We start from the raw sequence: 27789 nt of genomic DNA, 5'->3' as shown, positions 1-27789 counted from the left end.
CACTACATTAACCTCACACTACTTGAACATTGGCTGTAAACATGCTGCAGAATCATCCAATATGACCTTAATTCCTTGGGAGACTGAGTGACACAGACATAAAATGGTGTTATACTGAACATTTAAGAGTTGATTTTGTTGCGACTTCACTTTGATCCTAAATCAAGATAGCAGCCGTTTTGACAAAGCAGCAGAAAGCTTTCCAGAGGAGACAGACAGAAACTGGAGTCAGTCTGGCTGTGAGGAGTCAAAATGGTAGTATGACATACTGTATGTGTGTGTGCATGTGACTGCGTGTATGTTGCTATTATGGTGAGTCACTGAGATGACACAAACTACATTCCAGTTGAACTAAGCAACCCCTTTACTATCTCGGTCTGCATTTCTGTCTGCTCTGCTGTCTGCCTCACCTTTCCCCACGCCTTGTCACCTCCCTCTCCTCCCCCGCCCCCCCCTCCCCATTTCCCTCAGCTATCACTTAAATGTAAACATGTAACCACAAGAATTTATTTACAGCAGGAGTAGGTCATGCCACAGGCTCTCTCTCACACACACACACACACACACACACACACACACACACACACTAAACCCAGTCAAGAAATATATTTAAAAGTCTTGTCATACTGATGGCTTCTAATGATGACCTAATGATTCACTTGTGTGTGTGTGTGTGTGTGTGTGTGTGTGTGTGTGCGCGTTCATCTGTATCAGACAGCCTGTATGTCTGCCAGCTACCTTGACGAAAATATCAACATCAGTGAAGTGTATGCACAGCCATGTTATAGTAACGTTCTCTGGCTCCCTCTATGGACAGTTTGTGAAACTGCAACTTCTTTTTGTTACTGTCACATCAGCCAGTAGTTGTAAAATAGGTGTTTCATCCTCCACAGGCACCAAACGGAGTACAGTTATTCACATTTGCATCCTTGTTAGTTCCCTTCCGACTCTTCGTGACAAGTAAACTGAACTCTATTTCTAACATGTGGTGGTGTGCCCAAATCAGAACATACACCGATTTGTACCGGTGCTCAATCAGTTTTATTCTATTTTATTTTATTTACATAGCGCCAAATCATAACAGAAGTTATCTCGAGGCACTTAGCAGGTCCAGACTGTGCTCTTTATAATATTAGTTACGGAGACAATTCCCACCATGAGTAAGCACTTGGTGACAGTGGAGTTTAACAGTCAGAAACCTCGAGCAGAACCTAAACTCAGGGTAGGCGAAAGAGAGAAAGATAACATACAATCATACAATAACATAATAAATGTTTTTAATACATTTTATAATACATAATTATAACCAGTTATAAGACATAAACTGTCTAAGAGGCTACAGTGCGTTATAATAATGTATGAATTGTTTTTACACATGTGCAAATCAGTCACAGGCAGTTTATCCAGTCAATAAACAAACCAGTCAGGCATCATTAAACCTCACTGTTACTGATGTTTAGAATGGTGAAATGTATCATATATACATTTTTATGTATTTTAAAAACTGTACTTAATGTATTGTCTTTCTATCTGATCCCTTTCTTGCTATATTTCCCATATCCTCTGTCCTGTCTAACCCTCACCCTTCTCTCCACCTTTCTCCACGTCTCTCCCCTCTCCTTCCCTCTTTTCTCCCCCTCTTTCATCCTTCCATCCCTCTCTCTCCCCAGTCCAGACGACAGCAGGACCACAGCCCTGGCTCAAACATGGCCAACGCTGATGTAGAACACAAGATGCGCTGAGGAGGACAAGGAAGTAGTGGAGAGAGGAAGAGGAGAAAACCAGGGCTGGCTGTCCATTCACTTTAAATACAATCAACTGGGGAAACAAATGTCAATTGAAGCTGCAATTGTAGACCAATTGTTCACCATTATTTCCTAAGTGGTTTGAAATGATCATTTTCACACGCCAAACATTTTTTGAGATATTTAAATTTAGAAGACAATAAACTTCCTGAAGTGATTGAATTGAAAGTGAAGCAAGCCCTAGAAAAGAAGGATTAAAGGACACAACAGACCTGGGCAAAAAGTAGTTGAATATATTTAAAAACAGAGGAAGGAAAATAAGCTGATGTGAAGGTGTTTATTGAGTCACATGAGTGTTTCAGATACATAAAGTGGAGAACCAGACATCAAAAACTTTGATATCTTTTGTCCAGGTCTTCAAGCATTTATTGGATAGGGGTAGATACAAATACCAAAAGTATATTTTCTATTAATACAAGATGTTGAAAATAGAGGTAGAGGGGTTGTAAGAGGTTAAAAATGTTATTGGGGGGTGGGGGTGGGCAGAAGCCAGAAAGAGCAGAGCAAACGTGAGGTGTTGATAAAAAAAAAGAACAGAAAATAGAAGCGATTCTGCATTGTTCAGTGTTGTGCAACACTTCACATTTGTGAACATGCCCTTATTAACCCCTGCTATACCTTGCTCCCTTCCTGAAACCTGCTGTTTTCTTAGACCAAAGTTTACGTTGCTGGAAAGGGAGGGAGGGGAGGGAGCGAATAAAAGTAGGGGAAACTGAGTCACACTTTAAAAAGTGGGCAGGAGGGAAGAGCTCATCCAGAGAGAATTATGCAAGGTTGTAGGGCTGAGAAGTGTTTGCTACTGTGATATTCATGATCACTTTAAACCATCCTTATGGTGAGATGCGCATGATTGTAGAATCACAGGTTATGTGGCAATAACCTTGAGGCAGGACGGTTAGCAAAGAAAACTACTACAAACTCTGCTGTCTTTGGCTCTGGAAGCGGTTTGGGGTGGGGTAAATTTTAACGTCCTTTGTCTTCTGAGGGGTTTTGCACTATGTGATACAATCAGATTTGTTCTCCAAGTGGATTTTCTTTATATGCATGAAACCAAACACAGGCCTACCTATGTTCTTTATTGTTCCCTATGCAGCCTATTTATCGTGAGAGCACTCACTTAACAGCGCTTTGATAAGGAATAACTGGGTGATTCAAGGCTATGTCACTGTGAAGCCAAATTTAAGGGTACTCGCAAGCTCAAAAAAGCACAAAAGCATCTGGTTTTTTTAAACAAGGTTATGTTTGTGTCCTAATGAGACACTTGAGCAGAGAAAATGCCACTTTTGTTGGCCAATGCGTCACCCAGGTGCACTGAGAATCAGATCAAATGCCACTCTGTGGTGACCGTGCATGAAAATGGTGACCCCTATCCTTTAGTATCTGTATACACCTCTGATCAAAAAATTAAGCATATTTCTTTTTCAGGGCTACAAGGTCATCATTACATTGCATCGCCGTGGTTTTAAATTTTTAAGGATTTAAGTGGTGCTTTATGGGTTGAGAAAAGTGTCCTATATTTAAAAAAAAAAGAAAAAATGCAGTGTCACACAGCCTTTGCTCATGAAAAGTTTTGGTGATACATGGTTTTCACCGGACAGTGATGATGAGTAACATGCTACTTAGTATAACATGCTACTATTCCAATTGATATCAGGCAAGACACAAGTTCACATCCACCAGTTGCATTTGTCACATGTTACTTCTGTCACCTTAAATATAAAATAATCGGATTGCAATCAACATTGATAATTACTCAGCTTAGATGATAGACTATGCTCTCTATGGTACCAATTCAGTTTAGTTAGAATCCAACTATTGATCGATCAATCACCCAGATATTCCTCATCATTAAAGAACTGTAAACGCCTAAATGCAGTCTACTATTTCCTGTCCTGTTACAGCACTAGTGTAATGAAATGGTTTTGTTATCTTATCGTTTTGTTTGTGTGAAAGTCATGATGTTTACTTTTTATATTACTGCTCACTTCTGTATATGTACTCATTTCTGTTCATCTTTCAGCTTTGTTATCAACTAGTAGTAGTAGCAGTATGCTATTTTATGTCAAGTTGAGTGGAAATTTACAAATTGTCTCCAGAAATGTGGGAGTTTGGAGGACTTTTGTTGCTTTGTTTTTCAATGTTCCATGTGTTCCTTTTATTAATGTTATTTTTATTGTTTGTTTTTTAAAGGTAATCCACTTCCTGGGTTAAATACATTGAATGTGGATTTACTCAAGTCCTGTTATTAGGCGGTATAAATGTTTTTATATTGTGCAACTAGAAGCTCACTTCATTTTCCAGTGCAGTTATTTACAGTTAGTGCACTCAACGGTTTTATTATAATTATTATAACCAAGAAAAATCTTATGTTTATTCATGCTTTTCTGTTTTCCCTGTATGACTTATTAAGAATTTTAATGAGCTAAGCAAACTGGTGATTTTGTATCCATTGATAGTCATGTGTTTGTAACATTTTACAAGATGTTTTGGAGTAAAGAAATGTTGTTGCTAAAAATAATAGTATAAATTTAAATAAAAAAGTGAATTGGAAGCTCAAACATGATAAACTTGATGATAGGACCCCAGCTGGTCCACAGAGAGGTTGTATGATTTTAAAAGAACATGCAAAATAACTCAAAGAAACTGCTTAAGCCACAATGGTAACACATTTGTCAACTTTTCTACAGACTCATTAGCAAAAACTCTCAAGGCCAAATCATCAAGCTCAGGGTGCAACTGAAAACAAAGCAGGAATTTTATCCTGACTTTTGGATACTACATGGCAGGACTTAATTGGGGTAACCTAAGGTCAGATAATTAACTCTCTCATTGGTAGCCTTTGTTAATTTTTTACACACAGAGATTTGGGAGACTAGGGAGAAAAGCTTAAATGTTTAAATGTTTCTCAGAGCGTACTGATCCTGCAGTCAGCTGGCTGTGTGACTGTTCCTTAATAAGTTAAAAATGTGGAAAACACACTTTCTGTGTGAGGGAACCTTCAGTGTGATAAGCGGTCGATTTAAGGTTAAGGGGTTAGAGGAAGGCATTAGAACAAGTGGGAGCATAAAATGGGTTGTGGCCCAAGATGCAGCTCTTGTCATGTGGGTGAAAGCTGTCATAGATTTGCGTGTACAGTGGCTGTTTCCACAAAGTTGAATAATTCCTCATATGCATCCAGTGTAGAAAAAGTTAAAGGAGCCCAGCCGTACAGATCAGGACAGTAGTGCAAGATAGAAATTAAAATCAGTGGAAACAGACAGAGCATTGGGTATGAATTGGTACAATGAGAGGTGAGGTGTAGGTGGACAGTCAGGGGCAGTTGGGATGATTTAGCCTGGGCACCAGGCTTTCTGTAGGTTTTTGGACATCAGTAAGTCAAGAATTAATTGGTTTTGTGTGTACTACAGCTGGACAGTGGTCAATCAAGCTGTTTCCTGGTTGACTCTTAGAAAAAAAACACCACCCATTGGTGATCTCATGAAATCTACCCTATCTGTATAAACTAGCACATCTCTTGGTCAGCTCTTTATGGATTTAAACAGTGCGCTCAGGTGATGAAACATTAGTGAGGGACTGATTGTAAATAACAAACTAAGTCAAATGTCGAGGTTGTATTTAGAAAGTGACCCCAGTGTATCACCCTGTCCCACTACACCCACCTAGTTAATCATTTTGCCATTATTTAGATGGTTGCCCATGTAAACACCTTAGTTGATCCCTCAGTTTTCTTAATGCAGGCATTAAGGCAAAAAATAAACCAACATTTTCTTTCTTTTTTTTAACCTAAACTGTTTATCTTCTTATTTGTACTTAGTAGTTATTTATACTTTGGTTTTATTTAGAGATCCAAAAAAGAACTCTGTGATATTTAGTTGCTTTGTTCTTCCTGTGTGTGTGGTCTGTCTTTCCCTCTGTTTTAGGGTTGAGCTTGTCCTCTTAGAGGAAAATGAAATATGAGATATTCAATTTTAAATGTTGGATGTTTTTCATAATAAACATGAATGAATTTATGTATTTGTTGCTATTCTTTAATTTGAAAGTGGTACTTCACACACAGCTCCATCCACACAAATACACCTTGCCTGATTAGACTTCTTCTCAGGACTGTGTGGCGTGGCGACCGTGGTTGATTGACAGCTTACTTTCCAATTTGTTTTGTTTCTCCTGTTAGAGTGGAACAGTGTTCACGTTCATAAGTCTTATCCCTACGTAAAGTTTAGTGACATTGCGAGCATAGCTCTGCCCTTCTTCAATGAGAGCAGTCTAATCAGCCAGAAAAGTGAAAACACCTGTGGGAGTATGCACAGCAGACATTTGACTTGTCACAGAAGCAGGAAAAATGGGCAAGCATAAAGATTTAAGCGACTTTGACAAGGGCCAAATTGGGATGGATAGACGATTGGGTCAGAACATTTCCAAAATAGCAGCTCTTGTGGGGTGTTCCTGGACTGCAGTGGTCAGTACCTATCAGAAGTGGTCCAAGGAAAGAAAAGAGGTGAACCCGCAACAGGTTCATGGGAAGCAAAGTCTCATTAATGCACGAAGGCTGGCCTGTGTGTTCCCATCAAACAGATGAGCTCCTGTAAGTCAATTTGTTGAAAAAGTTGATGCTGGTTCTGATAAAAATGTGTCAGAACACACAGTGCATCATAGTTTGTTGCATATAGGGCTGCATAACTGCAGACCAGTCAGGGTGCCCATGCGGACCCCTGTCCACTGCTGAAAACGTCTACAATGGGCACGTGAGCATCAGAACTTAACCACGGAGCAATGGGAAAAGGTGGCCTTGTCTGATGAATCACTTTTTCTTTTACATCACATGGACGGCCAGGTGCATGTGCATGGCTTACCTGGGGAACACATGGCACCAGGATGCACTATGGGAAGCAGGCAAGCACGCGGAAGCAGCGAGATGCATTGGGCAATGTGCTGCTGGGAAACCTTGGGTCCTGCCATTCATGTGGAAGTTACTTTGACACGTACCACCTACTTTCCCCGATGACAGATGCCTCTTTCAGCAGGATTATGCGCCCTGCCACAAAGCAAAAATAGCTTAGGAACAATTTGAGGAACACAACGAATTCAAGGTGTTGACTTGGCCTCCAAATTCCCCAGATCTAAATCCAGTCCAGAATCTGTGGGATGTTAGGCCCCACCTCGCAATTTACAGGACTCAAAGGATCAGCTGCTAACATCTTGGTGCCAGATACCACAGCACACCTTCAAAGGTCTAGTGGAGTCCATGCCTCAATGGGTCAGGGCGGAAAAAGAGACACCTACACAATATACGGCAGGTGGTCAAGATGTTATGGCTGATCAGTGTATAGCAGTGCTTTTTCTGTTGTCAAAATGTTTTTTGTGAAAAACACATACATTTTTAATAAAGTTTCTTTAAAGAGACGCAGCTGTTGAAGTCATATTTTTATGGCTTTGATCAACACAAGAGTACAGGGAGCTGGTCAATCGTTTTGTGTCGTGGTGTGGAATAACCACCTCATCTTAAATGTGGCCAAGAAAAAGGACTCCTTCAGCTCTGCAGTAAAAAGAGCAACTACAGGAAGTCATTCCTGCCCACCACAATTAAAATAATCGGTGACTCCCTCACAGGGAAAGGAGATGTATGTCTTCTGAATGACAATGCACACTCTACACTCATTTGCACAGAATTGTAGCTACTCTATATGTACAGAAGCCTAGTAGTGGAATGAATACATATTGCAAATGTTTTAAGCACAAAGACACCTGAAACATATATGAGCACTGCAATATAAAAAATTAAGTTAAATAGGCTACTAATAGGGTGAACTCAGCTAAATCTGGCCATCAGGTAAAATGGGCCATTTAAGGTTTGAGTGTCAAAAAAAGCCAACGGCTGCAAAGAATTTCAAACTTTTGCCACAACAGTACTTGACATTTAGCAAATTATTTTATTGGTCTCAGGTTACGACCATATCATCAGAAAGCATGGTGAGTGGCCTGACATATTCTCAATGACAAGGTTGATAAATCAATAAAAAACAATTCATGTTTAGAAATAATGAGTCATAACCCATGTCTTCATTGTCCAATTTCAAAATGATGAAATTTTGCCCATTTTATCTAACAAAGAAAATGCATTTTTAGTTAGATAAAATGGGCCATTAATTTCAGGTAAAATGGGCCACCTTCTTAGGTGAGTTTAAGCAGAAATTCTGGTGGTTCCTCTTATTATTAATATATTTTATTGTGGTATTTGTGACACAACTTTTTCACATTTTACCTTCTAAATGTGTTTGTATGTTTTTATGTGTGCTCGTCTATGTTTGTAGTAAAGTTAAACTATTTATTACAGGCAGCATGTCAAATAGAAAGGATCAGAGAGGAGAGAAGGGGGTCAAAGAGTACTTTATTATATATTATTTGAATTGTAGCTACTCTCTCACTCTCTCCCTATATACAGTGTATGTATATTATTTTTTATATTATTTAATTTAGGCATAATATTCTAGGCTACATCAAATAAAACAAAAATAAATTAAAATAAATAAGCGGGGTTCTGATTTAAAACTTGCAAAAGAAAAAAAGAGTTTTGTTCTTTCTTGCTTTACATTACTTTCAGATATATTACATAACTTTAGCACATTTAGAAATGCAATTTTAATTTAATTTAATTTGGGGAAACTACAAGACGATCGACGCTTCTTTACACCCGCTTTTTGTTCGACTGTGTCAGCTGACCATGACGTCATTACGTCGCCAAGAATGTGCGTCGAACACAGGAAGTTGATTTATCAGCTGATCCTTCTGGCTGTTGTTGATGCCTGAAGTTGCTGTTGTTTGGACACTGTGTCGCTCTTATCTGCTCCTGACATTGAAGACACATTAAACCCGAGACAGGGACACGGACACGGTGGGCATATACCTGCGGACGAGCTTATGAGTAACAAGGGAACCGTCTCACAGGGAGGACTTTAAATTCGCGCACTAGCGGCAGAAGAGCTAGCGCCAAAGCTTGAACCTTCGGTGAAGAGAAGAAAGAAAAGCAGTAAAGACAGCCGACGGCTTGGCTTGCTTTCTTTGTTTATGTCGTTCCAGTCTGAACCGTGATAATAATCTTCTTTGTCTTGAATTTAAAATTTGTTTTGCACATTTATTTATATTTATACTTTACACGGAGGGGGCAGCTAGCACGGCAGCTAACGTTAGCCCATAGCGCAAAGAAACAGTCTTGTTGTCAAGCTTTGATGCTTTCGTAACCGCCGACAGCTACAGGTAACGTTAGCTAACAGTGAGAATAGTCGGGTTTGGAGAAATAATTTTCGTACCTCTGTATTTTTGTAGGTATTTGTCACTGGATCAGGTGCTCTGTTGGAGACACTGTAGCCGAGCAAGTTGATGCCCACTCGTTAAATTGAAGCCTGTTTGATACGTTTGTCTCTACTGAACAAGTTTGACATATCTGTTTGTTTATTCCTGACATTGAATCGAGGGAGTTCAGGTTTCTTGTTTCTTTTTTTTTATCCGCATCGATTTTAAACCACACAAACAAGCAATAGGTTGACTGACAGTTGGCCTTGTACGTTTTAGATTGGCTGGCAGGTTGCGTAATTTGTTTGTGTGCGAGCTGTCAGCCTTCGCTGGGTAACTTGTTAAACTGTTATTTAAACCATATGTATCTCTGTAAGCATTAGGTGGCGGTGTGGGTTTCATTTTGATCATTTAACACCTTTTATCATTCTTCTTTAGGGCCGTTTTAATGTCAAGAACATATGACATGTGATAAAGTGCCCACGGTTTACTGTAACCCCACAGATAGCTGTTTGATGACCACACTCATGAATTTGGTAGCTTTGGAAGTAGATAGAGTAATGAATTAAAGTGGCCATCTGAAACTATTGTGAGACAGAGCTTGATCAGGGAGAGACAGGCGAAGAGAAAGGGTCCCTCAGAGGGTCCCATTGTGTCTTGAGGTGAGGTGAGCTGCCCCCCACTACTTGCCAATGCTGGATCTGGAGGTGGTGCCTGAGAGATCACTAGGAAATGAGCAATGGGAATTCGCCTTAGGTGGGTTTTACAACAACTTTTCTCAGTTATAAAAACATAACACACAGCTGGAGAAAGAAACCATTTATTAATATTTGAAGCCACATTTAAAATGATTATCCTTGCATGTTACTGTTAATGTCTAAGGCCCTAAGAAATACTGTTGCTTCTCTTCATTTGTGTGTGTGTGCTTGCATGCCTTGGTTTTCAGGGATGCCATTGGCCCAGGCCATCTCTATTCTGCAGAAACACTGCCGCATCATCAAAAATGTCCAGGTGCTATACAGTGAACAGGTATGATGGCCAGATGTCTTTAATAAGTACCTCCTCTCTCTCTCAGAAATAGTGTTGCCATTACATCGAGAGAGCACTGACTGGTTTATTTTTCAGATAAAGTATATGTAAAAAAAAAATAATAATAATAATATTGTTATTTGATTTTTTTTTTAATGACTCAAATATCAGCCAAAAATATCCATTCTCAGTCAGGCTATATTTAAGTTCTTTCCCCAGGTTCAATAGCTATAAATAACACCTGTAAGGGAGATTGTTGTTCATTTTAACATGAATAAAACTATCACAAGAAAACACAAAATTTTCTCTCCTTTAAAATGTATGTACAGTCATAGTCTTTATGCGTGCCGTGTTTCCCTTAAGTTCAAAAACAGCTGATTCTGATTGTTTGTTTATCTGCTGACGGGGGCACGCCCCCCAGCCTCTCTCTTAATTAACTTGGTTAATCTTCCCTACAGACACCACTCAGCCATGACCTCATACTGAACTTGACTCAGGATGGGATAAAACTGCTGTTTGATGCCACAAATCAGAGACTAAAGGTGAACATTGTAACTGCTGGTGATGCAAAAGAAAAATTGTCAGGGAGAACCAGTGGTGTGTTGGCACTGAGAGTCAAGCTCAGGGTAGTATATATATATTTAAACTAGTATTTTAACAGAGATTGAATTTACCTTGGAGTTGAAAACCAGATATTAACGAGAGAGGGCTGTGACATTTCTCCGCAGATATTTAGCAGCAGCAGATTGCAAGATTTCTAGATGATTGACAAAGATATTTAGACTCGGCCTTGTTAATCACATTCAGCTTACCATTGGTTTTACAGCCTAACTTTGTTCATCTTTCTGTGTGACAGGTGATTGAAGTGTATGACCTGAGCAAAGTCAAGCTGAAATACTGGTGAGTAGGTCAAAGGCATTTACAGACTTACTGAATAACAACGGATGTGGCAAATATGAAAACCATCTTAGACTGTCAGTTGTTATATGGTCTTTATACATGTGGTCTCCAGGCACATATCTATATAATGGTCATTGTATGTATACGCTGCCCATATTGTGTTGCCACAGACACCGTTTTCAACTCAGTCATAGCTCCTCACAGATAGGCAGCTACTTGGTGGATGACACGACAGTAATGGAGTCCATCTGTGTTAATGTGTTTGTTTAACTTATTTTAGTGCAGTGCATTTCACTTCTCTGGTAATAGCTCCTCAACTAATGCAGCATAGCCTTTATGACTATTAGACGTAACACTGGCTGTGTGTGTGTGTTGTGTTTTAGTGGAGTCCATTTCAACTCTCAGGCCATTGCCCCCACAATAGAGCAAATAGACCAGTCATTTGGAGCTACGCACCCTGGAGGTACTTTATAAAGACACACTCACAAATAAACCTACATTTTAATTGTACTTATCTCATCTGTGAATTATCTTCCTCCTCGCCCGTCTCCGTCCAGTTTACAATGCTGCAGAGCAGCTGTTCCATCTCAACTTTCGAGGCCTGTCCTTCTCCTTCCAACTGGACTCATGGAATGAAGCTCCAAAATACGAGGTGAGAATGTTTCAATCGATTTGCTTGTCAGCCATTTAAAGAAGTGCTGAGTGGTCGTTTCTTCACATTCACACAGGGCAGCCTTGTGATTGAAGTGTTTACTCTTCATATGGGCAGTCTGAGGTCAAGCACTTTTAGGCTTTGTGCATGTTCCTGAATGCCTGTCAGCTTGACGTTGTTATGTTGTGATAAAAAATGTGGGACTTAATAAAGAAACCACATGCATGTTGAGAATGTGATTGTCTTGCTGCTTGTTTATCCATGGGCATAAAATAATTTTTTCAGGGCCCGACCAATACTGGGTTTTTGAGGCCGATGCTGATATTAGGGAGTAAAAAATTCAATATTGGCCGATATTCTGGAAAACGCTTAAAGTGATCATGGTTGCAGTGATCGACCGCTTATATGGATCAAAAAGCTTCAGACAGAATTATCCCTATTCAAATGCTGTTTAAAAGGGCCGCTGTGGGTCAGGATGTAGAGAGGACGTCCAGTAATCACATGGTCAGTGGTTCTGTCCTCGGCTCCTCCGGCCTGCAAGTGTCCTTGGGTAAGATACTGAACCACAAATTGCTGCTGAAGGCTACGTGAATAGGGAGAATGTGACATGTAGTTTAAAGCGTTTTGAATAGTTGGAAGACCAGAAAGGCGCTATGTAAGAACAGACCATTTACCATTTAAACATTTTGCTTCTACTAATCAAGTAGTCCACTTACAGTGTTCAGTCTAGATCTTTTCGTACATTACAACATATGGAAAAAAATCTGAATATTTTATGAATATGTTTGTTTTGAAACTCTGCAACTAGTTGGGCATTGATAGCTTACAGTTTATTTTCAGCCCTGTTTAAAATGTAGAAATGCACTGATACCAGTGCCAGGCTGTAGCTTAGTAGCCTGTTTGAACTACTGATGTTACTGTATTTTTAAACAGCACAATCCTGTTTTAGGCTATAGCCTAATTATAATTTGAACTACAGTAATTAATATTATGCAGTACTTTTTATTAGAGCATATTGTACTTCAGTTATACACAGTACAGTAATTTATTTGTACATTAAGTTTGAAAAATCTGTACTGTTTTTTGAAACGGTCAAAACTGTACATCTCATTACTTTAAATTCATGTAATAAATATACAAATAGATGGGGATATGCATGAGAAATAAAGAAAAAATATATATAATAATAGTATTAGACATCCGCTTATAGTGATCAATTTGACCCAGACAGATGCGATCCCTGTAGAATAGAGTTGGAGCATGCTCTGTTGGAAAAACTACAGTATGTGACCATTTCTAAATTACCCCAAGCATCTTTTTATGCACGGTGTTCTGTAAAGTTTTCATATATTGTACAACATATAGGCCGACACCAACATACACTGAACAAAATTATAAATGCAACACTTGTTTTTGTACACATTCTTCATGAGCTGAACTAAAAGATCTCAGACTTTGTATGTATACACCTGTGCAATACCCATGCTGTCTGATCAGCATCTTGATATGACACACCTGTGAGGTGGATGGATTATCTCGGTATTGGAGAAGTGCTCACTGACAGATTTTGACAGAGTTGTGAACAATATTTGAGAGAAATATGCCTTTTGTGTACATAGAGAAAGTCTTAGATCTTTGAGTTCAGGTCAGTTCATGATGAATGGGGGCAAAAACAAAAGTGTTGCGTTTATAGTTTTGTTCAGTGTATATGGGATAGGCCAATATTGTCTGACTGATAAATCTGATAGATCTCAAAAAGCACCTAGTGTGAATTTATACCTTTTGAGATGTCAAAAAATAATTGCAGTGTTATGTAAGCAGTAAAAATCTGACTGCAGTATTAAGTTGAGGGACTTTGGGTAGCTCAGGCACCGTGATTTCATAATTAAATTCTCCAAGACAATGCAGACACCCAGCAGCTCATGACAATAAGGTGTAGTCAAATGTTCACACAATCTGCAAGCTGCCTGTTTATACTTTATGAATATGTAAAACACTTGACTAGGTTTCTCCGTACTGGACAGCTGTTGATAATTTACTATCTGTGCTCAACAGCTGTGGATGTTTTACTGTCTGTACTGGACAGCTGTGGATGTTTTTCTGTCTGTACTGGACAGCTGTGGATGTTTTTCTGTCTGTACTGGACAGCTGTGGATGTTTTTCTGTCTGTACTGGACAGCTGTGGATGCTTTACTCTCTCTGTACTGGACAGCTGTGGATGCTTTACTCTCTCTGTACTGGACAGCTGTGGATGCTTTACTCTCTCTGTACTGCACAGCTGTAGATGCATGTCATGAACCAGCTGCTCTGCTTTCTGCTCTACTCTGCAGCTTGCTACTGTGAAAGCTCACCTCATGTAGTGATGTTTTTAATGCTCCATCAGCTGACTTCATATCCAATTGACAAAGTTTTTGGAGCTTATCACATCTTTCTTGTTTATCCCTTTGGCTGTTCCAACATTTCTGTGTCAGTGATATGATAGTCACTGCATTGATTATTTCTTAAACCCTCCAGTCCGCCCTGATTTACATGTTGAGTTGCTTATATGGTTTTGTTTGATTTACTGAAACAACAGCTTGTGCTCGCTTGTGATCTCTAGAAGTGTGCAGGTACAAGTGTGGTAGTTTCAGCTTCTAGTTTGAGTTTTAATATTTGCATTTCTTTTTCTAAAGCTCAGAACTCTGCTGCAGTTGGTTTCCTGTTTGTCACGAGTGTGTAAAATGGCAGATGGATACGTCTGAGATTCTTCTTGAGCTGAGTGTTTTTAGATAAAATGTATACAGTGCACTTAGAATAAATAAGTTTCAGTAAAGGGTTTATATATATATATATACACACACACACACACACACACACACACACACACACACCCCAATACCCCAGTATGACAAAAGGAGAAATCCTGTTAACGTCACAATCACAACATTGTAACATACAATCTTTTAAATGGTGGTTGTTGTTTTTAGGAAGATAGTTTGGACCAAAATCAAGCACAGTTCCCTTTCCATAGAATTTAATTAATGCTGAAAATGTCAATGCTAAATGTCTTGAAAGTGTTTTATAAATTTCTTAAAACCTACAAGCTTTTGTTTCAATTTACTCAGAATGACTCATCTTCAGCTATTTTGCATCTCTGCTGCCTGGTGGTGTTGAATGCAACATGGAAATACACAAAAAAAGCAGCACAGGAAAAAAAGATCTTATCAGAGTCACAGTGAATTGTTATTGAATAGTGGACCTCTCTAAGATTAAAAGTTGCTACCTGACAGAGATGCAAATAGGATTAAAATGTAGCGTCATTAATCAATGGAAAAATGTTTTCCCTGTTTTCCCTGTCACACAGTCAGTGTGCTATGACACGTTTCCTTCACAGTGCTTCATCATAAATCTAGAAATAATCTTTCTGTACTTCGGGGGGAGGCGGGGAATGTATACCTGTACTACTCCCAGTTGTTTTGCCTTGACAGCCTAACTTTGCCATGGGTTTGGCCTCCCTGCAGATTCCACACGGGGCCATGGTCAAGAGGATGCACATCTACACTGGCAACAACCTGCAAGAAACCAGGTGACATGCACACACATGCAGATACACACAAACTAAACATCAAACTAGACACATTTATTTAGTGATTGTTGGTCAGTAAGCACAGTTAGAATCATAATGCTCCCATTTGGCCAAAGGAAACAACATTGCTAGAGATCCTTGTTTCACATAATTATTAATTAATTCACTTAATGACTGTGGAGTTTCCACAGTTGAACATGTGACAAACTAAATGGAGAACAAAGACAATAACAACAACAACAACAACAACAAAACGCTGTAAGAAAAAACTGCTCTCTCTGTCCTCAGAGCTCCGGCGATGCCTTTGGCTTGTTTCCTCGGTAACATCTATGCAGAGTGTGTGGATGTCCTGAGAGACCAGGCAGGACCTCTGGGGCTCAAACTCCACCTTCTCACTGCAGGTAACACATGTCTCGGCATCTCTGTGTATGTCTCAAGGACTGCGAACTAAGATTTTTATGTTTTCCTCATATCTACATTTTGATTCACAGAATGATTTTTTTTTCTCAGACCTCCAGACAGCTGATAGCTTAACATTTTTTGATAGGCAATTAATACAATTTTAAACACTTTGCAATCAGCAATATTGATCGCACTAAATTTGTCTGTCTCCACTGCAGACTTAATTATGTAACTCCAACATGGACTAACAGATTTAGCTGCAGGTACCTGGCTGGACTGTGTATATCTAGCTGTATGTTAAAGGCTTTTGTCCAACAATCCACATTCACAGTCATTTTTCTGGAGATCAATTTCCTTTCCTGTTTTATTGGTGAGTGCAGGTTGTGGCCCAGGTGTGATGGCTGATGCTAAAGTAAGGTCCCTAGAAAGGAGCATCTACTTTGGTGATTCCTGTCAGGATGTACTGGGTGCTCTGGGCTCGCCACATAAAGTCTTCTACAAATCTGAGGACAAGGTAGGAAAGCTTTGTTCCTTTCAGTGTTTACTTGTTAGAACTACTTGAATTCTCTTCACTAAGCTCTGCTGGACCTATCCTGATCTACATACTATCCTCTATCATTCTGACAGCACAATCCCCCCCCCCCCCCGGGAACGTAATAGTTTCTTTTGAGCCAAACTAATTAAGTCTGTTCTCTACAAACATGTCACATTTTGCATGCTTTTACTCACATGAGCGCTCAGTAGTTGAGTTCCACCTTTTGAATGTGGATCACAAGACAGTGGGATGTACAGTAATATATATTTATGCCAAATTGTGTGAGAACAGATGAATCATAAAAAGGCAATTTAATGATGCTGACAGTTTTACAAATGTCTTAAACTAATTAATGTTCTTTATATTTATGGTGGATTAAGTGTTTATGTGTAAACTAAAAGTGGTCCACCATGAAAAACCAGAAGGGCATTATCACACAACAACCTTTTTATTGTCCTTAAGCTCGTTGTTCTAGTTTTCCAAACCCACATTAACTTTTTGGTTCACTTTCACCACTTTCCTCAAAACCTTTTCTAGCAGCAACAGGCAGAAAAACTCTATTGAACCCACTGTTCACCCGAACAGCACCAGCAGGCAGATTAATTAACTAGTTAGTTAAGAAAGTTGAATATTTAACAGATAAAAAGCTAAATTTATTCTCCGGAGTTAGTTGACTGTGTGAATATTTAACTTAATTCATTTTATTTATTTATTTGTTTATTTGTCAGGGACAATGCAAAAGAGACACAGGTTACAGTAACAAAAACAGATTTGTTGCATGTAAGGTTTGTAGCTGAAGCTAATTTGCAACGCCTGTCCTTGGTTAGGCTACATACATCACCATTACCAAGAAAACAGAAACAAACAACCAAAAACATACCAGTCAGGAAAATAAAACAAAATAAAGTGTGTGTGTGTGTGTGTGTGAGAGAGAGATCACAGATTTGGTTTTTTGTTTCAGCCAGTGTTTCACCTTTTCATTAAATGTTTTCAGATTGGTTTGTGTTTGTATTTCTGTTGGTAGGGCATTCCAAAAATGTATCCCTTTTACAGAGAAGGATGACTAACAGAAAGTGGTTTTGCGCTGGTGCCACCTTGTAGTTGCCATTTGCTGATCCCCTAGTGGCGATTCTATTTTTGTTTTTGTCACATGTGGACAAAGTACAGCTGGAGCGAGATTATTCAAATATTTAAAAATCAATTTGATAAAAGAGAACTTAATAAAACTATCATAACTAAGCAAATTGTACTTTTTCAGTGTTATACAGTGATGCCATTTCATTTGTTTTTGATCCATTATTTTCAGTGCTGGTTTATATATGTCTGTGAAGATTCTCAGTCATCCAGGTCATAGTTATCCAAAGAAGGTCAAGGGCAACTGGACATACTAGAAGACGTTTCGTCCCTCATCCAAAGGACTTCTTCAGGTCTGACTGACTGGTAGGGAAACTAAGCTATTTAACCTCAGTGGGGTCGTTTGCCAGGATCGTCGATACCGCTGTTTGTTAGTGTTCCTGGCTGTTGTAACGACAGTCGTTACAGTCGTTAGGACTACCGGTGGCCAAGACAGAACGACCATCATTGGCATCTTCACCTGAGGCTAATAGGTTACGTTTGTTGAGTTTCCTGGGAAATGATAAAAGGACAGCATTGTAAGTGGTGGCGTAGACCCCCTCCTCTGTTCAGCCACGGCTTCTCAACCCAGGTGTAGATGGCTTCCTTGACACCTCTTTCAAACCATCCATCTTCTCTGTCTAAAATGTGCACCTGGTGGTCCCCAAACGAGTGTCCTCTGTAAGTAAGTAAGTAAACTGCTGAGTCTTGACCTGAGGAGTTGGCCCTTCTATGTTGAGCCATGCGTTTGTGTAGTGGTTGTTTAGTCTACTCAATATACAGGTCTGTGCATTCCTCACTGCATTGGACCGCATACGCTAGATTGCTTTTCTTGTGCTTGGGGTCGCAGTCTTTGGGGTGTACCATTATCTGTCTTAGCGTGTTCTTGGGTTTAAAAAACACAGAGATGTTCTGTTTGTTGAAAATCCTACTGAGAAGCCGTCGCTGAACAGGGGAGGGGGTCTATGGCACCACTTATCCCCCACTTACAATGCGGTCCTTTCATCACTTCCCAGGAAACTCAACAAACGTAATCTATTGGCCTCAGGTGAAGATGCCAACGACGGTCGTTCAGTCTTGGCGATGAGGGACGAAACGTCTTCTAGTATCTTCAACCGAGTCCAGTTGCCCTTGACTTTTAACCTTGTTTGGATAACATGTTTATATAGTGATATAATGGGTTGAACAGTTGACTGTGAAGCCTGGCTCCATACAGTAACACAATAAAAAAGATGGGAGAATATCATGGCATGCATTAACAGTTGAGCTGCCTTGAGGGGTAATCATTCTAAAAAAGTTCAAATTAGTCTTTACAGTTTTGCATAGCTTTTTAACATGTTTATCAAATTTAAGTTCAGGGTCCAAAATGACCCCTAAGAATTTAAAATCATTGACTTCCTCTATTTCCTCGTGATTTATTCTAATTACAAGCTTTTCTTTTGCTTTCCTTCTCATGGAAAAACACATTGAATCTAAAAAAGACTGTATCAGAGTTAAGTGATTGTTTTTAAGCCATAGAGGTACTCCCTCCATTTCACTTGTTAAAATCTCTGCTGCTACACAAGGGGTTTTGGCTGTTACATAGATAATTGTGTCATCAGCATACATCTGACATCCAGCTTTTTTACAACATGATGGTAAGTCGTTTATGTATAGGCTGAAGAGCAGAGGCTCCATTGTGGAATTCCCATTGGTTTATCAGATGTGTTATTGGTTTAATCAGAGTGGAGCTGTGTGTTTTTAATAACAGCAATATCCAACCCAAACCGATCCTTTGCCTTTGAATTTGATTTTAACAACTTTCTCTTGGTCAACTTCCTTAATATGAAAGCACTTCAAAGAGTCTGTTATATTTGCCTGTGATAGTTTTACTGCTTCAAATTTTTGAGCAAGCTCTTCCACTCGTTGAATGAAATCATAATTAAATTAATTAGCGATTTCTGTACTGTCAGTGCTAATCACTCCATTTACTTCCAGCTCCGTTATTAATTTTCGTTGGCTGGGCTTTAGTTTAGTAAGACTGTTAAGATGTTTCCAAAGAGAAGTACTATTTCCTTCAGATTCTGCTATCATTTGTGTAAAGTATGTAGTTTTTGCCATGCACAGTTCCCTAACAACCCTTAATCCCTTAAAAATAATGAGGTCCGTAATTGATTTACTGGACAGTGAATTTTTTAATGCAAGATCTCTTTTTTTCATTAACTTGTGGATATCATTATTCAGGCAGGGTAAAGAGCCTCTTCTTGGTGTGCACTTAACAATTTGTGTATATTTCTTAATAAGTCCTGTGTGTGTTTTCATCATAATATTATAACTATTATCTATGTCCGTAGTTTGTAAAACGTCATTCCAATCAGTATTATTTAATTCGTCATCAAATTGTTGCTTTTTGGGAATAACTACATTCCCTAGTTTAGGCCTACGTTCATTCATAAACACTGTTAGATGCTGTTTTGTTAGTTTTCTCACAATCAAGGTCATATTATGGTCAGAGAGGTCCTTTATTAAGTTGTACGTCCTTGTAATACTTTCAGGTCTATTTGTCATTATCAAATCAATCATGGTTTCACTTGTTTGAGTGATGCTAGTTGGAACTTTTACCATCTGCTGAAAATTATGTTTTGACATTATCATTTTCAGCTTTTGTTTGCCATGTTTATCTAACCAATTTATATTCAAATCTCCAAAAAAGAGACCTTGAAAACGTCAATTTAACAGTTTAAACAATTCATCTAAATCACGATAAAATGAAACATGATGTGATGGTGGATTGTACAGGATTACAATATTAAAATTCATCTTTGGGGACAGTGCTATATTTAAGGCTAAACATTCCAAAGATGTGTCCAGTTTGATTTCCTTGCATTTAAGAATATCTCTGACACAGGGCTGGACTGGTAATCTGGCATACCAGGCAAATGCCCGGTCGGTCGACGCACCTTTGGGGCCGATGTAACGTAAATTATGTATTTATATAACGACCTTATATAGGATAAAGCATGGACAATGGCCCATTGGGTAATTTTCTATACTGACACCGGGCTGGCCCAATCACATCTCTTATTAACCCCCACCCCCTCTGCTCTCTGTGTCAAGGAGGAAGGGTCATTTACACTGGGGACATGTAGCCACCACTTTCTGAAAGCATTTGTTAAAAATATTCTTAAAAATAGCTTGCACCAAGAAATGTTAACAAATAAAAATGCTATAAAAAGGTTTATTTGCAGAATAAGCCTGCAATGCAATGTAAACTCAGTGTTGTCTAAAAAAAGTAACTTAAACTAAAAACAATAATAAGCCACTGATTACTGCATTCTATTATATTTTTATATTCTGAATTGTCACCTGGTGCCTGAATTTTGTGCTTCCCTGGTGCAGAAAATGTCTCCAGAATGCAGGAAATGAAATGTTTCATGGTCAAAATCTTCTGGGGAAGGATCCCCAGACCTCCCTACCTGCTTGTTTCGCCTCGTGATAGAGTAGATTACAAGGGATCCATGTCCAAAGAAATTCCATTTCGGCATTTCGTTTGAGAAAGCAGTGTAGTCTGTTACTTTTTGTGTTTGTTTTTCCATTTTGTCCACATTAAAGCATTGTCCGAGTGGCACCAGCAGAAGCCAAAAGCAGAGCAGCAGTGTGCAAACATTTCCATTATCCTTATGGTTATTGTTGACTTTACTTCTCTGTTTTAAACTTGTCTTTGCAATGGTATCTGTTTAAAACCGAGGGTTAAGACGTAGAAGTAGTGGCAGATGGGGATAAAATAAACTGGTAAGAATGGAGCCTAACAAACCACCCCTACCCTCAGCTGCCCCAGCTGCCATTCTTCCTTCCTAAGAGGTAAGACATATGTTATCATTTATCCTATTATGTGTTCTTGTTTATTTTAGATGAAGATCCACTCTCCATCACCTCACAAGCAGGTTCCTTCTAAATGTAACGACTACTTCTTCAACTACTTCACCCTTGGAGTGGTACGTAAACACGGCCTAGGCTTGTTTGTGTGTATACATTTCTGTACTTTTATGATTGTGTTTTTAATGTAAGGTGAATTCATTCAGTTCATTTTTAAAGAGGCTTCATTCACTTTGTGTTAAGTTATTGTACTGTTGAACATGTTTGATGTACTGTAGAATTACAAATATATTTTGGACACCCAGCTTATTTACGGTAATGGACTTTTTGGGGAGAAAAGATGGCAAACACAGTTGTGGTAAAGTATAGAATTGTTTCATGGCCGTATTTTTTGCAGGACTGTTGGATTGCATTACAGTGTACATGAGTTTCTGTATTTCTGGTCACTTAGTATGAAGTCTGTTTTCTGTCATATCACACAGAAATATGGTTTCAGTTGGTGGTTTCTTTTTTTCCCTTTTTTCTGGGATCAAATCTTTGTATTATATGGATCTTTTGATCAGCTGTTGTTCAGATTACAGCTTGATATGAGCTAATAGAAGTTAAATTGGTATTGTATTTAAAGCAGCCGATAAATGACAATTGAAGAAATGGATCTTCATGTTATGAGTGTTGTTGTTGCATAATTTGTTCACCAGAGGGAACTCTGCAACTCCCCTGTTGGCAACACGTGTTTGGAAAGCCACAAATTCACCACAAAACACAGCAATTAGCTGTACTTGGGTTCTATTTATCATTTATAACAGTAAAGAAAGTTTATTTTTTAAATGTATTATATCGTGTTCTCTTGCTGAGATCTCATGCGGCATTCAGACCAACCGCGACTTTTGGCCTTGCGACGCTTTCCTCGCGTGAGTACATTTGCTGCAAGTGTTCACACACAACGCAAGAAGGCGATTTTAGCGCGATAACATGAATAAGCACAACTCACCATTACTACAACTGTATGAACCCAAATTAAACATTTTGCTGTGATTAAATAGCAATAAACGGATTAAACTGATGCCGAAATAACTACAACATGATTGTTTTCTGAATGGAGTTTGGATTGATCAGGGCTTTTCTATGCTAACTTGGTCACAGTAAAGTACAATGAAGCTGGAATAAAGTTACAGACACATGTTTTCTGAACTCACCAGGTAGTTCAACCTCCTCGCTTTCTTTTCTCCAAGTAATGTCCAGTTTTTTCCGTTTTTTATATAAATATGAAGTCGTAGTCCGACAGAGCTAACGACGCTAACAACAACACTGGAACCGGATGTGCACTGAAACTAGCTGCTGAGAAGCTCCAGTGAAGATAAATCAAAGTTGAAATCCCAAAAACTAAAGTAAAAAGCTAATTTAATAGAAGCAGTTTACTCCGAGCTCCTCCCGCGAGTAAACGGCGTAGTTGTTAGAGCATAATCCAGTCCGACTATGGGTGTTTATTTGTCCAGTGGTTGCAGCGCTGCTCCCTGCTCCTCTCCCCCAAGTTTAGCAGCTCTCAGCCGGCCAGCAGATTTTCAATCTCCCGCTCTGCCTGGCCCTCTCCACACAACGCTCTGAAGCCATCAGTGACGTACGGACAATCTCAACACTGATAGGCTATCCCGACTCAGCGTCAAGCAATTTCTTCGCTTGAGTTAAAAATATTTAACTCATGCGAATTCCTTCACGTCGCCAGCCCTGCCGCCTTTGCGTAGCTTCGCACCACCCGACTCTACGGCTCTACGCGTCTTTGCAGATTGTCAATTCAACAAAGATTGTCGGCAGATATATCTGATTTTAAAATCTTCAAATATCAAAATTGGTATCGGCCATAAAAATCCCATATTAATCGAGCTCTAGTTCAGATCTGAAAATAAGCTTGAGCTCCTCTGCATCTGCTCAGTGACCAGCTGGTAATGATGAATGGTAATGATGAATGGCTGTGGGGGTGTAGTTCTACCTCTATCTGCATTTGCTCGCCCCGCTGTTTGCAGTAGATAGGAATGCAGTGCGTTGTTCTGGCCAAATACAAAAGCAATGTTGAAGATTGTTTTGTAATGTTTCAGGATATCCTGTTTGACTCTACAACTCACCTGGTTAAGAAGTTTGTCCTGCATACCAACTACCCCGGACATTACAACTTCAATATGTAAATATCTTGCTGTGCCAGTTTTTCTCCACCTTTCTGTCGCTCTCGATCATAATTAACTACATCCGCGGCTGATATTATGTTATCAAGTTGGCGCTTATTTCTCTTCATTTTCTGTGCTTTTGATTATGTTTCCCCTCTCATCACAGATATCATCGATGTGACTTTAAGATTCCACTAGTCATTAAGAAAGGTGAGGCAGTTTTCAGTGATATCTCGGTGTAAATGGTATAATGCTGATTTTTTTATCTGCCTTTCATCTAATGTCTGTTTCTCTGGGGGGGGTTATGTCCCTGCACTCTAGAAGGAGCTGATTCTCAGACGGAGGACTGCATCTTAACCACCTACAACAAGGTCAGTCACAGACAGAATTTATACAGCTGTTACATTTCGCCTGAGGTCAGTGGTTTGTTGTAAATTCATATGGTTGCACTTTGGTAATGATCTGACATGTTCTCTTGGCCTGACGTTTAGCTTTCTAATTTAGGCATCTCTGGCGTCACTACTTCTAAAACCTGGTCTGTGCATAGTTAAACCCTTAGTTTCATGTGTTTTCACAGCGGCCTGTCTGAATTTATATTGCCATTTCAAACAGCAGTACTATCACCGGGAAGCAACCACAGTTCTGTTGTTAATCCTCTAATCAAGCTTTCTATATAGGTCTCATGACCTTGCGATTCAAAACAGTGTTGGCAGTGGATCAACGAGCCTTTTTATTAACATTTTGTTTCTCTGTCAGTGGGATCAGATTCAAGAACTGCTGGGTCACCCAATGGAAAAACCTGTAGTGCTCCACAGGTACTTACACATGCTCTTGCGTAGACACAGCCACTATTGATCACTTTGTTACATTGTCCCACAGACATCAAAGATCATTTGTGAGAATATTTTAATGTTGTTTCAAGCTGCGAGATTCTATTGCAAACTTGACATTTTGGACGTTATCCAAATGAGTGTCCTCTCTGACATGATCAGATGTTTGTGTTTGACAGGTCCTCATCAGCCAATAACACCAACCCCTTTGGCTCCACCTTCTGCTTTGGACTGCAGAGGATGATCTTTGAGGTCAGAACATTTATCTCTGGAGCTTTAGCTAGCATTACAGTGTGTACAGGATGAAGATAAGTATAGTTTACTTGCAGTGCATTGGCTGAGTGAAAGGCTCATGTAAGACCTCTCTATAACCACTCTCCAAAGTCACAGTGATGGCAGTGTTTATTATTATTATTATTATTATTATTATTATATTATTATTATGTCTCATTCATTAAATGGAAATTCTGTGGCGACAGCAGTGTAAACTCACAGGTTACAAGTGGACCAGAATTTGACCTAAAACTAGTTTGTAAAAGTAATGGAAAGTGTCCCTTTCTCGAAATTATTTTCCTTGTCATTGTGCAGAGGGTAAAAAAGCGTATTTACGTATAAATAAATATTACTACTACAGATTCAACCCAGAGTAAAAATAAGGATATGATCTAAACTTAATTCTGTCTGAAAGGAGGATCTGGCTGCTTTGCCTCAGTTTGCTTGAATTGGCATTTTTGAAACCTTGAGAATGGACATTTTGTTTGAACACAGTATCTGAATTGTTCAAACCCCTGTGTCTGTATGTGATCTGTTTCCCTCTTCCTCAGGTGATGCAGAATAACCACATAGCATCAGTGACCCTCTACGGTGCTCCGAGGACCGCCAGTCAAGCCCGACCTGAGTCCAGTAGTAGCTCCCACTGAACAAGTAACCAGAACCACATCCCATTCTGGCCTGTCCTGAATCTAGTACCTCTTCTGACTGAACCTCTAACCCAGAGCCAGATTCTTAACCAAGCAGACCTAATCCAGAACAGCAAAGTTCTTCTTGCCCAGCTCAGATACTATTCAGTGAACAAAAACACCACTAGAACCAAGAATAACCAAAACAAACTTTTCCTTGCGGGTCTTAAGACTTACTATTCCAATTAGACACACCCAGTCACACAGTCAACCTGACCCAGACCATCCCTGGACCCAGTATCTAGCAGCATGGTCGCAGTGCTGGAGCACTGATGCTTTGAAATGAAACTAGTGAAATTATTTCTTGGTTATGTGGGAATCTTGCGGTGGTGCTGCAAACTGATGGTGAAGAAATCTGTGCTCTGGTAGAGCTCAGCTGTTTCCTGTTTCCGTCCAGTGACTGCATTTGCCCAGGACCACAGAAGAAGAGTTTGTCCATACTTTAAATTGGATGGCATGGTTCCACCAGTAAGATGTAGTGGCAGCCTGTATATGACAATAACCTCCATAGCATTGTGGTGGTGAGATGATCAGCAATCAAATATTATCTGCAACATATCGCTAAGTGTTTTACATCAAACATGTAGTTGTGGAGTTAAAATGGCCGCCAGTGAAAACCGCTGTGGCTAAAGCCTTGAAACAAACTCTGGCTTGACCCACTGAATACACATCTACCAACCACACTGCCAGCCCAACCAGTACCGTCAGTCTTCCTGCCGCAACTTCAGAACCAGACCCCGCTGGCTCAGTCAGCACCCGGGCACATCTAAACCGCAAGAACCAAAACCAACCCAACCAAGAGCCATCCGAGCCAAACACATTTGAAGCTGCAGAGGACTGTAACCAAAAACAGCAAAACAGGAGAATGCAGATTTAGTCGTATAAGAGCAGAACACACCCAACAACACCCTGGTGGCCAGATATGAAACCTCTCAACGCAGAACGAGCCAAACATCCAACATCAGCTCCCTCTCCCACCTCCCCACTCACTCCCCCCACAAGCTTCTTCACAACACGCAAGCACACAGCAGTAAACACTCTGTTAACCCACGGTCGTTGGGGGTCTGGACATTGGCGACATCTGTCTCCTTGCTTACACACACACACACACACAAACACCACACACGTATAAATGAGCATCTGCATGTGTTGGGCTGCTGATTCTTAAACTGACGTTTCAACAGATGTTTAATTCAAGCACACAAACACACACAGCATTTCAATCCCCTCACTACTATACTCACGTGCTTTTCTAATACATGAAAACTTGGCAACGTTTTTTGACTTATTACAAGCACAAACTGGCAACCAGTTTTGTTTATTTGATCCTGCATGTTGTGAGAGGCACGGGCTTGGAACACAGTCGTATTATTTTCCTCTGCCCAGCTTCATTCATTCACGCCATGACCGTTTTCATTGTGTTCTTTATTTCTTTTTTCTTTTTTTTAAAGAAGCAGTTTTTACATTTGCACTAATACACAGCTTTTTTTTACTTGATTGGTTGATTGTGCCCTATCTTCAGAGATGGATTTGTGGAGACATTTGGAGAGATAGGTGTGTGTGTGTGTGTGTGTGTGTGTGTGTGTGTGTGTTGTTTTTATCCATACATTTGGACAGAGGACCGGTCCTCCCGTGGTGTATGCAGTCATGTCCCCTGTGTTCTACTCGTCTCCCTCTTTCTCCATCTCTACATCTGATTCCTTAATGCATTTGCAATTCATTCCTCAGCAGTGTCTGCATTTATTTCTTTGTTGAATTGCCAAATGCTACAGCCAAAGACGTTTCAGGATGAACTAATTTGATCTGCTGACATTGTCACTGTAATCTCTTGTCGAAACCTGTCCTGTAGAGAGAGTCATATTGGCAGACGTCTCCTTTCTCTTGCATCTTGTGTTTCAAATCTGCACGTCCAAGTCATTGCTGTGGTAAAGCCTCTAAATTCAGCTCCTTGTTTCTTTAACTGCTGACAGTAATTACACGAGCCGTGAATAGCTGACTTACGTGTTTTGAAACCAATCGGCACGTCTTTCATCTGGATGTCCTTACAGCCAAGGACACATTAAGAATAGCAACAAGTGTCATCCCTCTTGTCGTCTCTACTGTGATTACTCTTGTCAGAGAGCTGTAATTTTAAAGAATTACCATTATTTCTCAGTGGATTTAGTACATTTTAACCCATTTTGGAAATGGGGAAGAACATCTGTCATTCCTTCATCAAAACATTTTTTTGCATCTCCCTCCCAATGTATGAATTTTTAATATTTTTAATCATAAGCATTTCAATAAACTGTGTATTAATTTTAATACACATATTCTCTTTTATTGATCCTTGTTACAAATGCCATCAGTTTTACATTTTTTAACTTTTGCTGAATTTATGATTGTTTGTATCAACATGTGTCAATGCATCAGAGTTGAAGTCAGGGCCCGTATACATGACGTAATGTTGAAAGTGCTGACCGGAGAATTACGCGTAAAATGCCAAGTTGACAGCTTGTAGTTGGTTTGCATGGACTGGGTGATTGAGCAGTTTAAAGCGAGTTTAAACTCAAAACTCGCTTTTTTTTTCCACTGTGGTATTTTATTATCGGTCTTCATTATTAAGATCTTGTACATGTTCTTTAACAACTCCAACTGACTAAACTGATTGATTTTCTGCCAACTGTACTAAGGACAGTTTTTCACTTAACAAAATGAT

The 27789-nt window shown here is 39.5% G+C and overlaps 2 protein-coding genes across 10 annotated transcripts in view; both read left to right on the top strand.

Annotated features, from left to right (window-relative positions):
• The window catches only part of cbfb (core-binding factor subunit beta), a 35230-nt gene extending 29415 nt beyond the window's left edge, over nucleotides 1–5815 (top strand). For 4 of the 6 annotated variants that reach the window (XM_046037309.1, XM_046037311.1, XM_046037313.1 and 1 more), the window contains one exon: nucleotides 1671–5815. In XM_046037309.1, coding sequence (XP_045893265.1) covers nucleotides 1671–1742 — 72 coding nt within the window. In that variant the 3' untranslated portion in view covers nucleotides 1743–5815. The remainder of the gene's footprint in view (nucleotides 1–1670) is intronic. The other 2 variants (XM_046037310.1, XM_046037312.1) reach the window with 1 other exon arrangement.
• Nucleotides 5816–8577: 2762 nt separating this feature from the next.
• Nucleotides 8578–27399, top strand: phaf1 (phagosome assembly factor 1). Of its 4 annotated transcripts, XM_046037305.1 has the most exons (17): nucleotides 8587–8694; nucleotides 9691–9848; nucleotides 10039–10121; nucleotides 10580–10663; nucleotides 10978–11021; nucleotides 11405–11484; nucleotides 11579–11673; nucleotides 15141–15238; nucleotides 15527–15639; nucleotides 16021–16154; nucleotides 21179–21262; nucleotides 23237–23319; nucleotides 23469–23512; nucleotides 23624–23673; nucleotides 24059–24117; nucleotides 24312–24384; nucleotides 24957–27399. In XM_046037305.1, the coding sequence occupies exons 2-17, from the start codon at nucleotides 9785–9787 to the stop codon at nucleotides 25050–25052; spliced, it is 1284 nt and encodes a 427-aa protein (XP_045893261.1). In that variant the 5' UTR covers nucleotides 8587–8694; nucleotides 9691–9784; the 3' UTR covers nucleotides 25053–27399. The 4 variants fall into 4 exon arrangements, with proteins under 4 accessions (XP_045893263.1, XP_045893260.1, XP_045893264.1 ...); XM_046037307.1 differs by having other exon boundaries at nucleotides 8578–9848; nucleotides 23627–23673; XM_046037304.1 differs by having other exon boundaries at nucleotides 8580–9848.
• The last annotated feature ends 390 nt before the right edge of the window (nucleotides 27400–27789 follow it).

This window comes from Micropterus dolomieu, linkage group LG22 (genome assembly GCF_021292245.1).
Source record: "Micropterus dolomieu isolate WLL.071019.BEF.003 ecotype Adirondacks linkage group LG22, ASM2129224v1, whole genome shotgun sequence".
Taxonomy (NCBI): domain Eukaryota; kingdom Metazoa; phylum Chordata; class Actinopteri; order Centrarchiformes; family Centrarchidae; genus Micropterus; species Micropterus dolomieu.
Note: the sequence above shows the minus strand (reverse complement) of the source record. Positions and strands in the feature narration are given on the sequence as shown.